This window comes from Sinocyclocheilus grahami, unplaced genomic scaffold (genome assembly GCF_001515645.1).
Source record: "Sinocyclocheilus grahami isolate Dianchi unplaced genomic scaffold, SAMN03320097.WGS_v1.1 scaffold281.1, whole genome shotgun sequence".
In the NCBI taxonomy this organism is placed as follows: Eukaryota; Metazoa; Chordata; class Actinopteri; order Cypriniformes; family Cyprinidae; genus Sinocyclocheilus; species Sinocyclocheilus grahami.
In genome coordinates this window covers 179765-199141 of record NW_015505460.1, presented here as the reverse complement: position 1 = coordinate 199141, position 19377 = coordinate 179765, and the positions used below count along the sequence as shown (strand labels likewise).

Here is a 19377-nt window from a genome sequence, read left to right as displayed (position 1 = left end):
ATATATATATATATATATATATAAAATTTAAATAAAAAAGCATGAATTATGATAATTTATAGAGAAAGGGGTAGCTTTCCCTGAAATTCCCACATCAACAATTACAACAAAATATTTTTGCCTAAAATCCTGTAAACCTTGTAACATCAGCACTGTATTTTTATGGTAAAGTTCTGGTAAGGGCTGCTGATAAAATTATTATTTTGTTTTTACAAAACACTTATTCTATCAAACATTTATTATTGTTGCTATTTACTCAAGTGATCACATATTAGTAGGTCTAATCATGTCATAGTGATAATTATTGCACTGCAGTTCAAAAGTTTGCGTTCTTATATATATATATATATATATATATATATATATATATATATATATATATACTGTATATATATATATAATGTATCAAGGAACCATTCAATTAATGAAAAGCGACAGTAAAGATATTTATAATGTGTAATATTTATATTTATACACAAAATTTCTATTTCAAATAAATGCTTCCACAAAAAATGTACCAGCTGTTTTCAGCATTGATAATAATAATAATTATAAAAAAAGGTTTCTTGAGCATCAAGTCAGCATATTAGAATGGTTTCTGTAGAATGGCTGCTGAAAAGTCATCTACGTGATCACAGGAATAAATTAGATTTTAAAATATATTAAACTAGAACAATTATTTTATAAAGTAATAATCTTTCACAATATTATTCTCTTTCCTGTATTTTTCCGATCAAATAAATGCAACCTTGAGCATGAGCATGAGAGACTTGTTTTAAAAACCTAAAATCTGTGTGCAATGTACATACATACTGTGCGAGTTATACTTTCTCTAGATTTGCACACACTCTACCTTCGCGCAAAGAAAAGAAACAATTTCTCATGCAATTAGCCGCGGGCTATAAGCAGCACTGGGCCACCTCTGACTGACAGCTAGTGAGGGTAGAAACAGACTCATCAAGCTGACAAGAGCAAAGAACTAAAGAATACTATAACCAACCTGTACTCAGGAGTACCTCTGCGGTCTTAAGGGAAGTTATTAAAATGACATCAAAATGATAAATAAACAAGACAGTCTGCCAGATAAATGAAAGGTAAACATGTTATAAAAAGACAAACGTCAAGGAGAAGAATGCCTCTGCATGATTTGTGATACGTAATTAGTGACTGGGCGACCAATTATGACAGGAAAAGAGTGCCGTAAATCTGGAAAGTAAATCAAGGAGGGCTTAAATGCATAGACACAGTGACTTTTACAGTCATAGGGGCGGGGGTGAAAGATTAAACGCTTTAATTTCATCAGACGTGCAATTAAATCATCCTGAAGGTGAAAATAGTGGTCCGTAATTAAAAGCCTATTTTCGGCAGCCAAGTGACCTGCATTTGGACAGTGGCGGCAGACGTTGTTTTAAGAGATTAGTTTGTCATGGGGCTGGGAGGAAAAAGGGCTGCTTCAGCACGTGGGCTCAGATTCGGCTTGTTTCGCTCTGCTATCACGAATACAATAAAGCACTGTGACAAAGCACTGTGTCTTTGTTATGTCAGACCAAAGAACGCAGCGGTTTAGGACCATGCCTGGGACACGCTGGCAATATCATGCAGTTAAAATGAGAGTGATTTGTTATTTAAATTAAATAATCTAGCATTAACTATGACAAAAAGCCCTTTGGGTTTGTAAAATGATCATTCCGGTTACAAATGCGCTGTCTTGGTTTTGTGCTGACCTACCTGGATTGGTCTTGCCTTTGAGATATCCAATAACATTGTGCACAGTCTTGAAGGATGCCTGGTTTTCAATGGTGAGATTTATGATTTTTCTTGCTGAGGAACAAACAGAAATTCCAAGCGAATTAGTCAAGGTTATGGGACACTGACATCCAAAAGTTCAAATCCAGCTACAAGAAAAAAAGGAAAAGAGGTTGAGTCTTCAATCAATCAAAAAGAACAGAAAAGGAAAATTTGTAAAATATTGGTACTAAATCCAACAATACATATATTTTAATTCTAAAAAGTATATAATCAATGGAAGTACCTTTTAATATTTAACAACAACAACAACAACAACATAATAATAATAATACAGTACATTTAAATTATTCAATTAAATTGTCAGAATTTCAAATAAATTAATAAATGATTCTTATTATTAGCAGTATTATTAAACCAATTATTTAAATGATAACAATCTCATATATTTTTTAACAAAAATTCAAATATTATAACTATTCAACTACATTCTCAAAAACAATTTATTAGATGTAAAATATATATTAGATGTATGTGTGTAGATAGATAGATAGATATCTCCTAATAATCACATGCAAAAAATAAAATAAAAAGTTAGAACATACATGCTTATTGTTCCTGAGGTTCACTAAGTAACTGCCCATTTTTTGATCTAATGGCATCTCTTTTAATTATTAATTGTGACGAGTGGGAGCGGGGCCGAGAGCCGTGGGAACGGAGCGAGGCCGGTGGAGTAATGGATAATGAGCGACACCTGCAGCACTCACCGGTCTCGAGTCTCACGGAGGAGCTCCGGAAGGATACAAAGGAGGAGTGACGACAGGGAAAGACAGAGAGGACCAGGCCTGGAGTTTATTTTGTGTTTTGTGTGCGGCAGTCGTCCGCGAGGGGCTGTCGCTTTTTCTTTCGTTTTGTGTTTGTTTATTTTATTAAAATCTCCTTTGAGCTTCCGCCGGTTCCCGCCTCCTTCTTCCCCAACTACGAACCTTGTTACATTAATTATTCATTACTATTTTAATTACCCCCTCTTTTTTTCCTGTGCTGATTTTTTTTGTTACTATGCATTTATATACATATACAGGTGCATCTCAATAAATTAGAATGTCGTGGAAAAGTTCATTTATTTCAGTAATTCAACTCAAATTGTGAAACTTGTGTATTAAATAAATTCAGTGCACACAGACTGAAGTAGTTTAAGTCTTTGGTTCTTTTAATTGTGATGATTTTGGCTCACATTTAACAAAAACCCACCAATTCACTATCTCAACAAATTAGAATATGGTGACATGCCAATCAGCTAATCAACTCAAAACACCTGCAAAGGTTTCCTGAGCCTTCAAAATGGTCTCTCAGTTTGGTTCACTAGGCTACACAAGCATGGGGAAGACTGCTGATCTGACAGTTGTCCAGAAGACAATCATTGACACCCTTCACAAGGAGGGTAAGCCACAAACATTCATTGCCAAAGAAGCTGGCTGTTCACAGAGTGCTGTATCCAAGCATGTTAAATGAAAGTTGAGTGGAAGGAAAAAGTGTAGAAGAAAAAGATGCACAACCAACCGAGAAAACCGCAGCCTTATGAGGATTGTCAAGCAAAATCGATTCAAGAACTGTTGCCCAGTGGTCCAAAGTCCTCTTTTCAGATGAGAGCAAGTTTTGTATTTCATTTGGAAACCAAGGTCCTAGAGTCTGGAGGAAGGGTGGAGACGCTCATAGCCCAAGTTGCTTGAAGTCCAGTGTTAAGTTTCCACAGTCTGTGATGATTTGGGGTGCAATGTCATCTGCTTGTGTTGGTCCATTGTGTTTTTTGAAAACCAATTTCACATGCTTCCTTCTGCTGACCAGTTTTTTTGAAGATGCTGATTTAATTTTCCAGCTGGATTTGGCACCTGCCCACACTGCCAAAAGCACCAAAAGTTGGTTAAATGACCATGGTGTTGGTGTGCTTGACTGGCCAGCAAACTCACCAGACCTGAACCTTCCTTGTCAAGAGGAAAATGAGAAAGAAGATGCAGATGAGCTGAAGGCCACTGTCAAAGAAACCTGGACTTCCATACCACCTCAGCAGTGCCACAAACTGATCACCTCCATGCCACGCCGAATTGAGGCACTAATTAAAGCAAAAGGAGCCCCTACCAAGTATTGAGTACATGTACAGTAAATGAACATACTTTCCAGAAGGCCAACAATTCACTAAAAAAAATTTTTTTATTGGTCTTATGACGTATTCTAATTTGTTGAGATAGTGAATTGGTGGGTTTTTGTTAAATATGAGCCAAAATCATCACAATTAAAATAACCAAAGACTTAAACTACTTCAGTCTGTGTGCACTGAATTTATTTAATACACGAGTTTCACAATTTGAGTTGAATTACTGAAATAAATTAACTTTTCCATGACATTATAATTTATTGAGATGCACCTGTACATCTTACAGTACAGTATATTGATGTGATCGCTGATCATATTGCCCAGTAGCAGCTTTCCATTGACTTTGGGCCCTGACTTTCCATTTGGAATATCACTTACAAATTTTTGGCACATCCTTACCTATTAAATACCCTCCTATTATGTGTACAGAATCTATAAGACAAAGAGCAGATAGCCTTTGCTTTCACCATTCGTTTGTGTGTTGCAGAGAAAGTGTACACCATCAGATTAGCTTAAAAAGGTGCCGCCACTGTTCGGCTCACACTCTTACCAATTACACATACAGGCTCGGTGTGATGGAGTGAATATCAATGAGGCTGACATCCCAGCAGATAAAAAGAAGAAGCACCTGGTCCTGGTACACATCCCTAGCCACTCTGTCTCCCACTCGCGCTGTCTCACTCTTACAGCGACATCGTTGAGCCAACATGGAGATGTAAAAATCCTGCAGCGGCCAAGCTTCTGGTTTAAGACAGAGATGGAATTGAAAATTCCTTTTCATGAAAGCCTCGGGATCGCGGGCAGATGTGTGTGATGTACACAGTAAGTTTTTTATTTCTTCCTAAAGATGAAGTTTGGTACCTCAGACGTAAAATGTAAACGCTGCTGATGTGTACAGATGTGTTTTTTTTTTACTCTGAGTGTAATCAAATTCACTCTAAAAATTCAGAGGGCTTCACACAGCCCCACAAACCCCATTTATCACCCCTGACAACAGCACAAATGACTTTGGGTAAAGAGTAGAAGATGTATATGCAGTTGTAAGGGAGTGTTTAAAAGTGCTGGCGTGCACATGGGTCACGGTGTGACAGATTTGCCCATTAATCATCAATAGGTATGAGAGGTTACCGGCTATTGAGAGAGGTGGGAGCCTCTGCGTGAGCAAAGTGAAAAAGTGATCTTGTAGGAAAAGAATGAAGAAGTCGTCAGCTGCAGGGGCTCATGTTTTATAAACGACCCTGAATAAGATGTTCCTTAGAAGTATATACTGTATAAAAAATAGGAGCACATATGCGATGAAGAACACGATCCACAGACCAGAGAAGAAGGTGATTCACAACCAGGGTGAACACGCACAACAGGGGCTACTTAAGGGTATTGAGAATATATTTCAAATTTGTTAAACCTATAAAGCAGAAAATCGACCAATGCAATATAACAAGCGCAGCGCAAATTAGTGTAGTCGCAAATAAAGAATAAAGAAATAAAGAAGCCACAGTACATTGAAAAGAAGTGGAGGCCAAAAAAATGAAGGGTTGCAAGAAGTTTTGATAGACCTGGTATTGCATGTCTCCTAGTTGAGGGTTCCAAGTCGTCTTTTATTTCCTGAAGCAAATTAAAAATAACATGGCTGGGCAAACAATATGTTTGGATAATGTGTTCTTTAGGCATTCCAAATAAATTCATATGTGTGGAAAGATACTCATCCTTCTACCATGCACTCTCTGATCTCTGTGGTGCCTCCTCCTAGCAAAAACAATTGCAGCCATTACAAGCTCAAAATGATTTGACCAGTAATTTGACGAGCGCAAACGTTAGTACATTCATGTTAATACTCTCCTCCCATAAATTTTGTGTCTGAATAGGAAACTCTTACAAATGCATATTCAGTAATGTCAGGCGCAAATATAACTGTGCCCATGCCTTTCAGCGCTAATTCGTCACTGAGCGTCTTTAGTAAATCCTGACAATACTATTTTATGCCAAAAGACAGTTTGTACAGGTGCAAGCTGTTAGTAAAACTGGCCCCAAATCTGTCAACTAGCCCATCAGACTCAGTTAAAGCCAGTGTAACCGGCCCTCTATCACTAGCCCTAAATCTAACATAAATCTAAGAATATGACCTTCTATCAAAACCAGCAAACAAAAAGTGAATAATTATTATTAAAGTGCAAAATTGTTATACCATTATTTCATGCCATATTTCACACCATAAAGCCATCATTCAGCGTTCAGAGCACTGCATGAGTGTGTTTTATTTCTCATGAGGTGGGAAATGGAGAGAGCAAAACCGATATGGGACGGGTTACCTACGCACAGCAATCAATAGCGTCATAATTAAAGGAGCGGGTGTGTTTCGATAAAGCTATTCCACACAGTTTTCTGCCAGTGAGCTATAATTGCATAGAAATTTATTATACTATGAGTTTTCATCTGGAGCGCAGCGAGGAGGAGAACACGAGCCCACAGACGTTCATAGAAAGTACTAATGTATTTGGACCCTATCTCAATTTGATTTCTTTATGGTGAATAAATGGATAATGGATCTGGCCGCCTGATCCACGGGAACAAACCACACACTCACACGCAATAATGAATGAATGCCATTCAGGACTACCTTTTCAAAGCCATTGACAATGAATTACCAGTCTCCTAAACACAGGCAGTAAAATGCAAGGAGAAGTGGGAAAGTTTGCCGCTCACATACATACTTTTGCGGTTAATGTCTCATTTCCCTGGCAGGGAGACGCTGGTGCAATTAGAAGACATTTTAGTCATACAGTGAGCCTTAATTGAAAGGGAATGGAATGAAAGAGGGGAGACAGATGGAAACAAATGATCTGAAACCTCTGGAGTGGTCAAAGCTTGGCCCAATCAATAGAGCACAGATTACTAGCTTCAGAGCGTTTGATCCGGTTAATGGAAGAGAGGTGCAGGCTTGGGACCGGCCTGGAGCGGGTCACGGCTGGGAGCTTTCAAACTGTGAAGAGAACGGGAGGGGTGGGAGAGTGCCGGGGGAGAGGCATCCCTTCCTCTCCGCGGGATCGATGGCACTCGTGTTGCCGCTGCAGGTTTTCGGCAGACATTGATCGCTGGACATTGGGCTGGTGACAGAAGACAGGTTGTAGCGGCCCATGTTCCAGTCAGAGCTGGAGAGTGACATGCACACACACACACACACGCACACACGCGCACACACGCACACACACACACACACACACACACACACACACACACACACACACACACACACACATACACATATATATCAAGAACACAAGTTAAAAAAAAAGTATCCTAAAGGTACCAACATGCTATCAGGACACTCGGGCACAAAAGCAAGCAAAATATAAGTATACTAAATGTGAAGTCCAAGTCTATACACAAATTTTATTTTAAAATGCAAGTCGAAACAATTCCTGCACAGCACAAAGAGAATACATCTGAAAAACTCAAATTTAAAACTTCAAGAAATGGATGGATATTGAAGTCACTAATGTATCTAAGATATGAGCTCATGACATTTTAATCTATTAAAGGGATAGTTCACCAAAATATAAAAATTCTGTCATTAATTACTCACCCTCATGTCGTTCCAAACCTGTAAGATCTTTGTTCATCTTTGGACACAAATTACGATATTTCTGATGAAATCCAAGAGCTTTCTAACCCTGCCATAGGTAGTATAGGTAGGCCCAGAAAGGTAGTAATGACATCGTTAAAATAGTCCATGTGACATCAGTGGTTTAACCTCAATGTTTTGAAGCTACGAGAATATTTTTTGTGTGCAAAGACAACAAAAATAATAACTTTATTCAACGATTTCCTCTCTTCGTTGTAATTTTTCGATGCGTGTTCACGAGAGTACCACAGCGCATACATGTGATGGTGATGATGCAGGAGAATGCTGTTCACCACACAAAGCCGATATGAATAATATGAATATGAACATATGACATGAATTCTGAAGCCATGGAGTGTGTACATATGCAGCAATTTTATGATGCTTTTATGGTGTTTTTGCATTTATTTGTAAGCTTGAAAGTCCCAATTCATTGTGGGGAAAGAAAAAAAAAACAGAACAGGGCTGCGTTTGACAAAAGCATCTTAAGCTTAAGCACATCGTACACGCATTGAAACCAATGCTTACAATGCTTTTAAGAAACGCAGACCAGAACTTTCTTAAAATTTCTTCTCAAGTTCCAAAGAAGAAAGAAAGTCATACTGGTTGGGAAGGACATGAGGGTGAGTAAATGATGAATAGTTTGCATTTATTGTTGAACTATTTCTTTAATATCTGTTCTGGAGCTTGAAGATTTGTCTTTAAGCCCATTTCCTTTCATTTTATCACTGGGACCGTAAATCCTTTACTTTCTATCAAGCCAAGACAACGGCTCAGCCACAGCGACGTGGTCTCCTGGGCAACCATGCAAAGATAAGAAGCGATTTTCACTCAATAGTAGGAATTAGAGACTAATAACCCCTATTAAAATCTGTAGCAAAAGTTTCCCTTCACACACATGCGCATGCAGCCGGAGGGAGAGACCGAGAGCTGACTCAGAGCTCAGCGTATTTCTGACTGCGCATGTGGGGGTGGATGCCTGTGAGCACATGTTCATATGCATGTTCCATATGGACAGAATGGCAGGTTCTGACACCTATTAGGATGTGATGAAGCTTACACATACAAGTGTCTGTAGATGTACACACACATCAGGAAACATCACAAGCACTCGCTGGCATAGTGCCACTAATTGTCATGCTGGTATCTCATAACTCAGAACACCAACAGTGAGAAAACTTTTTCCATTTTTTTCTGACAGCGCAGACAGAGAGACATCTCCCGCCACTCGGCAATGTGTTGTATAGTGTGATTCATCATTTCATCTGAAACAGAAACTGATGCTGTGTAAAATTAAAAAAAGGATTATATAAATTAAATACTTATCTTTAAGCCCTTAAAATAATTGGATTCTTTAGGATACTCATGTTACTATTAGTGCTGTCAAAATTAACATGCATTTAATTTTTTCAGTTTAACGCATTTTTTTTATAGATAGGAGAGTAGAGAGAGACGACAGGAAAGCACTGGGAGGAGAGAGGGAGCGGGATCTGCAAAGGACCTCGAGACGGGAAATGAGCTCGGGTTGTCGTGAGCGCAGTTGCGCTGTATGTCGATGCACTAACCACGAGGCTATTGGCGCCGATGCATTCAAAATATTTAACGCAATTAACAGTGCTAGGGTTGGCCATCCCACTCACAACTGTTGACTCTCTCTTTTTTCTTGACAAGAATTGCATCTATTTAGACACAGAACGTCTTTACGACCACATCACACGGGAGACTTTTCAGATGTGTACTCCACTTCGCCTAAGCACCAGGGGCGAGTCAAGCGAGCATGGAAACAGTACAGGTGATGAGGAGCTTCAGTAGGCCAAATGTCAGTAAAAATGAATTTTCCTGTCCTGTCAGCTGTTATACTGCATTCGTAGTGCATGCTCTTTAATTACACGCACAAATGCGGTGGTGCTTACTGCATATCATTTCATTTAAAGCGCAAAAGAAACTACGAGCATGCATTGTCATAGTTATGTCATCAAGTTGTGAAGTTACCAAAAATGTGATTAAAGATGCCTCAAAACTGTGCATGCACATAAGTATTTGTCACATTTAACCTTTTAGGCGCCATGTTTTTTTTTTAAACGCTGGATTTTGACATCAAGATTTCAAAAGCTTGTGGCTTGAAAGGGCTTAAAGATAGACATGTACTGTAAATTAGAAAAATGTTGGGCATGACCGAAAATGTATGTGGGGTGTAAACATACTCATCTAATTTGCATATTATGACGTCATCAGGGGGCGGCCCTCTTGAATGTCATAATATTCAGGAAATAATAGATATTGAATTGATGTTTGAACTTATTTTCATGTTTTTGTTTTTTTGTCTTTTTATCCTCATTCCAAATTATCAGAAAAGAGGAAACCAACAATAAAACAGGAAAAACTACAAAATTATTACCATATTACTATACTATATAGTAGTAAAACGCATGTGAACAGTAGCCTACTTTTTGATCAGTTCATCAGTAATATTCAGAAAATATTAGATATTAAATGGATGTTTGAACTTATTTGCATGTTTGTTTGTTTTTTGTCTTTTTATCCTCATTCCAAATGATCAGAAAAGAGGAAACCAACAATAAAACAGGAGAAAGTACTAAATTATTACTATATTACTATACTATATAGTAGTAAAACGCATGTGAACAGTAGCCTACTTTTTGATCAGTTCATCAGTAATATTCAGGAAATAATAGATATTGCCCTGCCACCCCCATCCCCGTTGGGCAAAGGATCGAAATGATCACTTGTTTGTGCTTCGAGAACACTCTTGCCTTGCACGGCGACACCATTGTGCTGCAAAGATGTACCGAGAGGAGCGCGATTATTAGACGACCGATCGTCATTTCCAAAAGGCAAATATTCCCCTTCAGAGTCAGAATTGGCGAATAAAATTTGCAACACATCCTCACGCTACAACTTTATATTAGCCATTTGGCAATTTTCTTTCACAAATCTCACAGCTTACCCGCACGCTATGAACTGAACTGCTTCCGCATCAATGACACGATAGCTCACTTGCTCTTCTCTTTCCTCAAACACTTTGAATAGGAACATGATGTAATTTTGGTCTAGAATCGAAGTACTACATGTCTGCCATCTAGTGGTAGGGAATACAAATGAGATATTACACCATATTAGGAACAGTCTATTTGATTAAGTATGACGTTTTGTTGCAATTTTACGACTTTGGCGCTTAGAGGGTTAAGAATATGTCTCTGAAATGCAGTGGTTTACAAAACTGTCCTGAAGCACCCCAGCACAGTTTTCCTCATCTAACACAGCCGATTCAACTTGTAGGCTCATTAGTAGTGACTTTAAGGCCTGAAGTGGGTCAGAAACGGTAAAAAGTGTCAGATCTGCATCATGTTCAGCAGTGGCAGCTCTTAAAGTAATAGCAGTAACCCAGCTCCTGTGATGTCTGTTAATCAAAGAACAAAAGAAAGAAAAGAGAAAATCATTAACTTTTGTAGATTTAAGGAATAATCTATATTTAAAGTAGAATTTAGTGTATGATAACTTTATTATATTTCTGTATATTTCCTACTTGCTGAAGGGCACAGGTAAATATGACACGTATTATAAAGGGTTTATGTGAAAACTGTTTTAAGTTCACTTAAATTAGAAGGTGTTATTTTTTTTAAAGGAGACATATTATGCCCAATTTTACAATATGTAATATAAGTCTCTGTTGTCCCCAGAATGTGTCTGTGATGTTTCAGCTCAAAATACCCCACAGATAATTTATTATATCATTTTAAAAATGCCTATTTTGAGTGGAAGCAGAAACACAGTGTTTTTTGTGCCTGTCTCTTTAAATGCAAATGAGCTGCTCCCCACCCCCTTTTCCAGAATAGAGCTTCGCCATTACAGCTCCTACCTGTAAAAAACATCTGTTTTGGTTCTCATTATCATGTTTTTCGCATTGAAATCATGCGTTTTAAACCATATTAGTTTAAACATCTGATATAGGGTTTTCTGAGTACACATATCCGAAGCACACAGACAGAAAGCGGCTGTCACACGGCATGTGAGTACTAAACTAAGTTCTCATTCACACACAAGTTTACGTTAAAGGGGGGGTCTAATGCTATTTCGAGCATGGCTCTTCATGGCGTCACGAAGAGCGGAATTCCTTGTATGGGCACTTCTCCCGGAAGAGCGCGTGCACACAGCAAATAGAGCGAGAGCGAGAGTGCGCGCCCACCAACGTGCTTCATTCGGTTTATGTAAGTTGTCAGCAGCACTGCACAGGACTTGCTCCAGAAGAATGTCACCAAAGAAGTGTGTTTTTGGATGTGAGGGAAAGAGAACCTTGTTCAACTTTCCAAAGAACCCAGCGTTACGTGAACAGTGGATGCAGTTTGTTTTTCCGGATCAGCAATGGAGTTTCGCACGTGTGTGTTTGTTCCCATCATTTCGGTGACGAATGTTTTATAAACAAAGCACAGTTCGATGCTGGATCTGCAGATCGTTTGATACTGAGTGGTCTCAGCGATAAAATATCCCGGTCATGAGCTGGAATCGCAGGTGGTGAGTAAAACTGCATCAAATTTCTGTTTTGTTGGCAATCGGCGCATAAGTACTCGGGACTCTTTAGCTCCACCCATGGCACGCCTCCAGGAGCTCGGCTGTTTTCGGAGAGAATCGTAAAGCTGTATCTTTCTTTTAAAATTCTGATAAAACTAAAGACTCTTCTGAGATATGAAGGATGCAATACTACTATATAGGTACTCAAGATTAACATGAGACTGGCGAAAATGTGTGTGTTATGTCCCCTTTAAAAACACATGAGTTTCAAAAACAGTCGGTCATGTCTGTGAAGGTAAACAGCTGGGAAATAATTTAGATTTGTGTGGCAGCAGCAATATACAGTAAACAAATCAATAAATCCACTGCTAAATCCACATCTAGTTGCTATACACTTTAAATATAAGAAAAAAGTAGCAAGATACACATAACTTTTTGCATATACTGTATGATTAAAGACTTTGACAATGACAATGTAATTTGACAATGTAATCTATCTTCCACTAATCTTTGACTAACAGAGAGTTTTTAAATAATTTGTCTTCATTTTGAAAAGTATATCTGTTGTTTTATTATTTAAAACTATTTATTTATGTATCCATTTATTTATTTAGTCGGAAAAAACCTGAACTTTTATGCTACTTCTTTACACCATCACTTGTTTTGATATTTTGTTACATAATGCGAGACATTCATACACAAAGAATGGCTTAAGTTTGAGAATGCATTCAGGCATAAACAAGCATTTTTAAATGTTAGGGAAAAAAGCAACATTTGCACAACAGACTGTTCATGACACATGCTCACTTGTTTCAAGTATCCCGAAAACGTGTTAGTTATATAACTGTTGTGCATAAAAACTTTGGGCATCTTCATATTTTGGAGGGTGCTAAAGACTTTTACTCACAGATGAAGGTCATTGAGCAAAAGGACATCTGTACATTCATCGTTGGTCGATGAAAAGCATCATCCCACATGAACAACCTTTCCCTGGAGGTTTGTTCACTTAAATTCAGTTATGTTCCAATACATGTCATCTCCTCCATCAGTCATTTTTATTTAGCCTTCAGCACATCCACCGCTGCTCCCGTGACCACATTCAACGTTACATTTGACCTCCCTGAAAGCTCTACATGAGAGAGGGCTGTAAGATGGCTGACCAGCCTTACTCTCATGGTTTCAATTAGGTCCCATGGGCACCCTCTGACTGATGTGGGTAATGGCCTTGGATATGGGCGGCCACAGCGAGGGCGACTTTAAGATGATGCGTAAAGCCTGTGTAATTTACCACACTCAGGAGCTACACTCGCACAGCCGAGCATAAATCAACAAGCCTTGGCTTTCTGAGCACACAACCTCTCTCATCTGGAGCTAAAGAGTATCATACCATCTGCCGCCAGCAGATGGAAAACTGACGTCATGTGCTCGCAGCTGCTTTTGATGGTTAAATCCCCAGCAGAAGCATGAGACTGAGAAGACTAATGAATATCTCAGACACAAAAGATTGTGTTTCAGAGCTTAGTGGAGACATAAGGATTAACACACATAAGGAAGAAATCACAAAGCATGAGAGACCCTAACAGAATGGCAGCATAATCGGTTTCTGAAATAGTGAAAAAAGACAATCAAATGAATGTCATTAAAGATCGTAAGGTGAGAACCTAAACCCTATAAGTCATGAAAACTTCATAATAGCATTAAACAATACTTAAAGAGATGGTTTGCTCAAAAACACATTTCTGTCATCACGTTTTTTTCCCCACCCAACCCAATTAACAGAAAAAAAAATCTTATAATCCACAGTGGAAAGTACGTTTTTATTTTATTTTATTTTTTAATGTTCCATTTTTTATGTCGTTTTTATTTTAGCTTTATTTATCTATTTATTTAGTTAGTTAGTACTGTTTCTTTAACACATCAGTATATCATATATATTAGATTCATGCCATTTCAGTATGTGTAGTAACTAAAGGTCTGTTTTGCATTTTAATGGAGACCAGGGATAGGTGTCATATTTTTTACTCTAATGCATAAATGGCTAATTTGATTTTTGCATAGACACATAAGTCTTGGTTACAAAACACACACACACACACGCACGCACGCACGCACACACACACACGTTTGTTTCTGTGAACTGTGGGGACTTTCCATAGATTTCTATTACGTTTATACTGACCAAACAATACTTTCTATCCCCTATTTTCTATTTTTAATAGAGCAGGCCGGTCCCCACAATGTCAAAAATTTCAGGTTTTGCTATCCTTGTGGGGACATTCAGTCCCCACAATGTAGCGTTAACAAGTACACACACACACACACACACACACACACACACAATCGGAACCTTCCAAATATGTGAATTAAAAAATTTAATTCTTTATGAAAGATAAAACATGTAAAAGGCAATATGGGAACCTGACAAAACCCTACTTCAGGGAAAATGTAAAAAGTAAAATAAAAATAAAATATTGTACCATTATTTTTGAAAGGATATATGCAAAATAAACAATATATAATAAAATACATGTAATATTTAATAAAAAAATAATACTTTTTTAATTATACATATTTAATTAGAAACAGTAGAGCAGAATGATTCTGCTCAATAAAAAAATTGATACATAGTATCTAAAAAAAGAATGTATATTACATACTACTACTACTACTACTACTACTAATACATTAATTAACTTCCTACTATAAATGTATTAACATTTGAATGTTATAATTGATAATATTATTGAAAGCCATTATGAAGTGTTTCTAATGCCAAAACGTTTCTCTCCTTCAGGTTACGTGAGTGATTTGAAGGCTGTAAGCAGTGATATTGTGTGAGGCTGAAGAGGGCTGTCTGTTGACATCTACAGTAAGTGCAGTAGGCGTTGATTCTGGCCCAGGGCTTACCTGAGGCTGAGGGCATGGCCATGGGGACGCAGGGTCTTCCCTGCCCCATGGCAGGGGCAGAGAGCAGCATTTTCGCTAAGGAGGCAGAGATGGGCTGAACCAGCAATGATGTCAGGTTGTGGCGACTGTCTCTTCCGGCTGTGAACAGAAAAAAAAAGAAAAACAACTGTAGTTCTTATTTTAGAAAGGCTTTTACACAGCTATATCAAAATGAAAACACTAATGACATCATTCCATCCACAAAATTTCACCCTCAGCATGCCATATGCATTGATCATAACTTTGTGAGCGTTTAGAGCATGTCATGGGGCTCTTAACGCCACACATGAGCAAACCAATTACTCAATCAAAGAGCTTTTCTATTGGTTAACACCTCTGCTGAGTCTTCTCACACATCTCCATCTGTCAGGTTGTGGCGACTGTCTCTTCCGGCTGTGAACAGAAAAAAAAAGAAAAACAACTGTAGTTCTTATTTTAGAAAGGCTTTTACACAGCTTTCATCAAAATGAAAACACTAATAACATCATTCCATCCACAAAATTTCACCCTCAGCATGCCATATGCATTGATCATAACTTTGTGAGCGTTTAGAGCATGTCATGGGGCTCTTAACGCCACACATGAGCAAACCAATTACCCAATCAAAGAGCTTTTCTATTGGTTAACACCTCTGCTGAGTCTTCTCGCACATCTCCATCAAGGAGGGCAGATGAACAGCATTAGTCCGTTACGTGCTGCATAAATATAGCTGCAGTGGGGTCAGGCAAAGATGCGTTTAGTGATGTGAGGTGAGCGAGAAGGGGCGGGCGAGGAGGATCGTAATGTGCCGTAAATCAGACAGAAAAGAGAAAGGAGCACTGAGAGGAACCTGCACAGCCAGGCAGGGATGTATCAAAGCCCTTCCTCGCTGCTCATTGCAGCTCACGGGCGGCAAACTAATAGGTCTGGAGATTTTACGTTTGAAGAAACGGTTTCTAGCAGGCCAGTGGGGATTTATATGGACGAAATGCTCCATTGATTCAGGCTCATTAAAACCGCGAAACGGTGAGCCTAATCCTGCTTTAGGAGCAAATTTATTTAGGAGCTTCAATTTTCCAGCAGCGCTTCCGCACCGGTGGGATGGGGTACAGTCATCCACGAATAACAATCAGTAGACCTTTCTGTTACACAACACTCTATTACCTTCCACAGATAAATGTATTCACCGGCTGCAATTATTTTTCAGCAGTTATGCGGGAATGAACGCAGAGGAAGGTCCTCTCAAAATCAGCTTAATATTTTCTTGGTCATATGGGAATACAGGAAGTGATTATTAGGTTTTGAGTGGGGCTTTTGAAGTAACACTGTACTGTAAGTGCAATTATCTGTCCAAAGGTCAAAGGGGTCAACGCTGTGTTTAGAGAGAGGAGATTATCTCAACTCATTATCTTTAACCTTCTAAATGTGATTTAATGTTAATGAATGTGTTCATAAATATGATGAAATATATTAAATATAAAAATCTATCTATCTTTTTTTAAATATCTATCCATCCATCCTGTCGATTTTAAACCCGGAAGACGAACATAATGCAAACAAAAGCTCAAAATTAAGTGGTTTTCACCTACAAATAAAATTAAAGCTTGCTAACATTGTCTTCTGTGATGCGCAACCAGGGTTGCCAGGTTTTCGCAACAAAACCAGCCAAACTGCTACTCAAAACTAGCCCAGTCGTGTTTCGAAGGGGTAAAATACACGTTTTTCGGCGGGGTCCCCTTGGTAAAATTCGCATTCCAAGGGCTAAATATCACATTATTGGGGTCGCTTCAACCCGCGGCAACAGTGTTAAAGTAGTCCAATTGGCAACACTGTGCGCAACTCAAACACCTCTAATAAAATCTCAGAAAATGTAGTTTAGTGTTTCTTAATTCAAATCAAATAGCGGTGCATATCCAGACACACTTGAACCCGATAGCAGCTGCAGAGTGAACTGAATAAAATGGAGGTTTTGAGAGACATAAAGTGAGAACATTTTGTAGTTTAATACTTTAGGGACATGTCTAGGGCACTCATTGATGTACCTTCTAAATTTTTTTTTACCAGCCTAAAAGAGTACTTTCATTCGTCTTGATAAATAAAACACAAACAAGGTTATGGTCAATAGCTTTCATCCTTTCCTGTAAGTTCTATCTGCAGCACAGCTAAAAATGAACACAAACAAGTTTAAAAGTACAAGATGCCCTCAAAACCCATTAGGTTGTGCTCCAGCTGGAGATATTACAGCTTTGTAAATAAAGTAGGCCTGACCTTGATGAACTCAAAGAGTGTGTGCACTCAGTCTGTAGATACCGCACAAAGGAGAGAAGGCTACTATAGTAGAGTCCGTACCACTGGGGTGCATGAGAGGAACGTTTAATACTACACGTTAACTAAAATGTTGGTAAGAATGATTCATGATGCCAGTGAAATACGCACAAGATCTCCTCTCCATCTCCAGAGGACAGATGTGGGTTGCATGCAGAAGTTATGAGGGGCCGTGTATCTTTTTCATTTTCCTGTGGTGGTGACACCCATTTGTTTTAGTCTGTCTAGCAGAGGGCCTCATTATTTGTATATTCTGCTATACTTTATTCTATTCTAGTTTGGAATGAACCTAAGGCTGATAAAAACACAACATTTGCTCACCAATGGATCCTCTACAGTGAATGGGTGCCGTCAGAATGAGTCCAAACAGATAAAAACATCACAATAATCCACAAGTATCACAAATAAATCCATCATTAAAGGGGTCATATGATGTTGCTAAAAAGAACATTATTTTGTGTATATGGTGTAATGAAATGTGTTTAAGGTTCAAAAAACACATTCTTTTCCACATACTGTACATTATTGCTTCTCCTCTATGCCCCGCCTTTCTGAAACGCATCAATTTTTACAAAGCTCATCGGTCTGAAAAGCGAGGTGTGCTCTGATTGGCCAGCTATCCAGTGCGTTGTGATTGGCCGAATGCCCTCAAAACCCATTAGGTTGTGCTCCAGCTGGAGATATTACAGCTTTGTAAATAAAGTAGGCCTGACCTTGATGAACTCAAAGAGTGTGTGCACTCAGTCTGTAGATACCGCACAAAGGAGAGAAGGCTACTATAGTAGAGTCCGTACCACTGGGGTGCATGAGAGGAACGTTTAATACTACACGTTAACTAAAATGTTGGTAAGAATGATTCATGATGCCAGTGAAATACGCACAAGATCTCCTCTCCATCTCCAGAGGACAGATGTGGGTTGCATGCAGAAGTTATGAGGGGCCGTGTATCTTTTTCATTTTCCTGTGGTGGTGACACCCATTTGTTTTAGTCTGTCTAGCAGAGGGCCTCATTATTTGTATATTCTGCTATACTTTATTCTATTCTAGTTTGGAATGAACCTAAGGCTGATAAAAACACAACATTTGCTCACCAATGGATCCTCTACAGTGAATGGGTGCCGTCAGAATGAGTCCAAACAGATAAAAACATCACAATAATCCACAAGTAATCCACATGACTCCAGTACATCAGTTAATGTTGTATTTGTAATAAATCCATCATTAAAGGGGTCATATGATGTTGCTAAAAAGAACATTATTTTGTGTATATGGTGTAATGAAATGTGTTTAAGGTTCAAAAAACACATTCTTTTCCACATACTGTACATTATTGCTTCTCCTCTATGCCCCGCCTTTCTGAAACGCATCAATTTTTACAAAGCTCATCGGTCTGAAAAGCGAGGTGTGCTCTGATTGGCCAGCTATCCAGTGCGTTGTGATTGGCCGAATACCTCAAGCGTGTGACGGAAATGCTACGCCCCTGCCATACTGTGATGCCCTGTCTGGCTGGAGCGACGAGACATTAAAACCCATTATAAACGAGGCATTTGTTGCATCCAGTGGGGACATAATTATAATTACAGATTATAATGACTTATACTGTCTTTTTACGCATTGCATCGCGCCACGTAAACAAAAAAACATGTCTGCATTTGTGATCGGAGAAATGACAAACACCAAGCGCTACTCTACACTGCCCAAAACTCACGTTTGAATCGTCAGTGGCAAATTCTTTATAAATAAAAAACTAACTTACAGTCTGTGAGTCAGAACAGCCGGCATTGTAGTCTACTCTACCAGGATCAGTCCTCCATAAAATGTGATGCACACATCTGAATATTTGGGTTGAACTGTTCTGGAACAGTGTTGTAAACACAACTTAACCACTGATTTCTAGTCATGTCCTCTTTTGGAAGGCCAAACAAAGTAGTTTCGCTTTCACAGCGAAACACAGTGTCACACACGGTGGCCTTGAGTGAGCGGCAGCCGGCGGATTAGACGAAGGAGCGTCCAGTGGGCTTGCGGCAACCACATGTGACGACCCCGGGCCGGACTCCGCTTCGTCCACGGTGAAAGC

At 38.8% G+C, this 19377-nt stretch overlaps 1 protein-coding gene across 1 annotated transcript in view; it reads right to left on the bottom strand.

Annotated features, from left to right (window-relative positions):
* LOC107600312 (inactive N-acetylated-alpha-linked acidic dipeptidase-like protein 2) overlaps window positions 1-19377 on the bottom strand; it is a 98150-nt gene that overhangs the window by 21085 nt on the left and 57688 nt on the right. Inside the window, exons 6-7 of the mRNA XM_016292181.1 lie at window positions 14958-15095; window positions 1729-1821 (exon numbers count right to left, since the gene is read on the bottom strand). Coding sequence (XP_016147667.1) covers window positions 1729-1821; window positions 14958-15095 — 231 coding nt within the window. The remainder of the gene's footprint in view (window positions 1-1728; window positions 1822-14957; window positions 15096-19377) is intronic.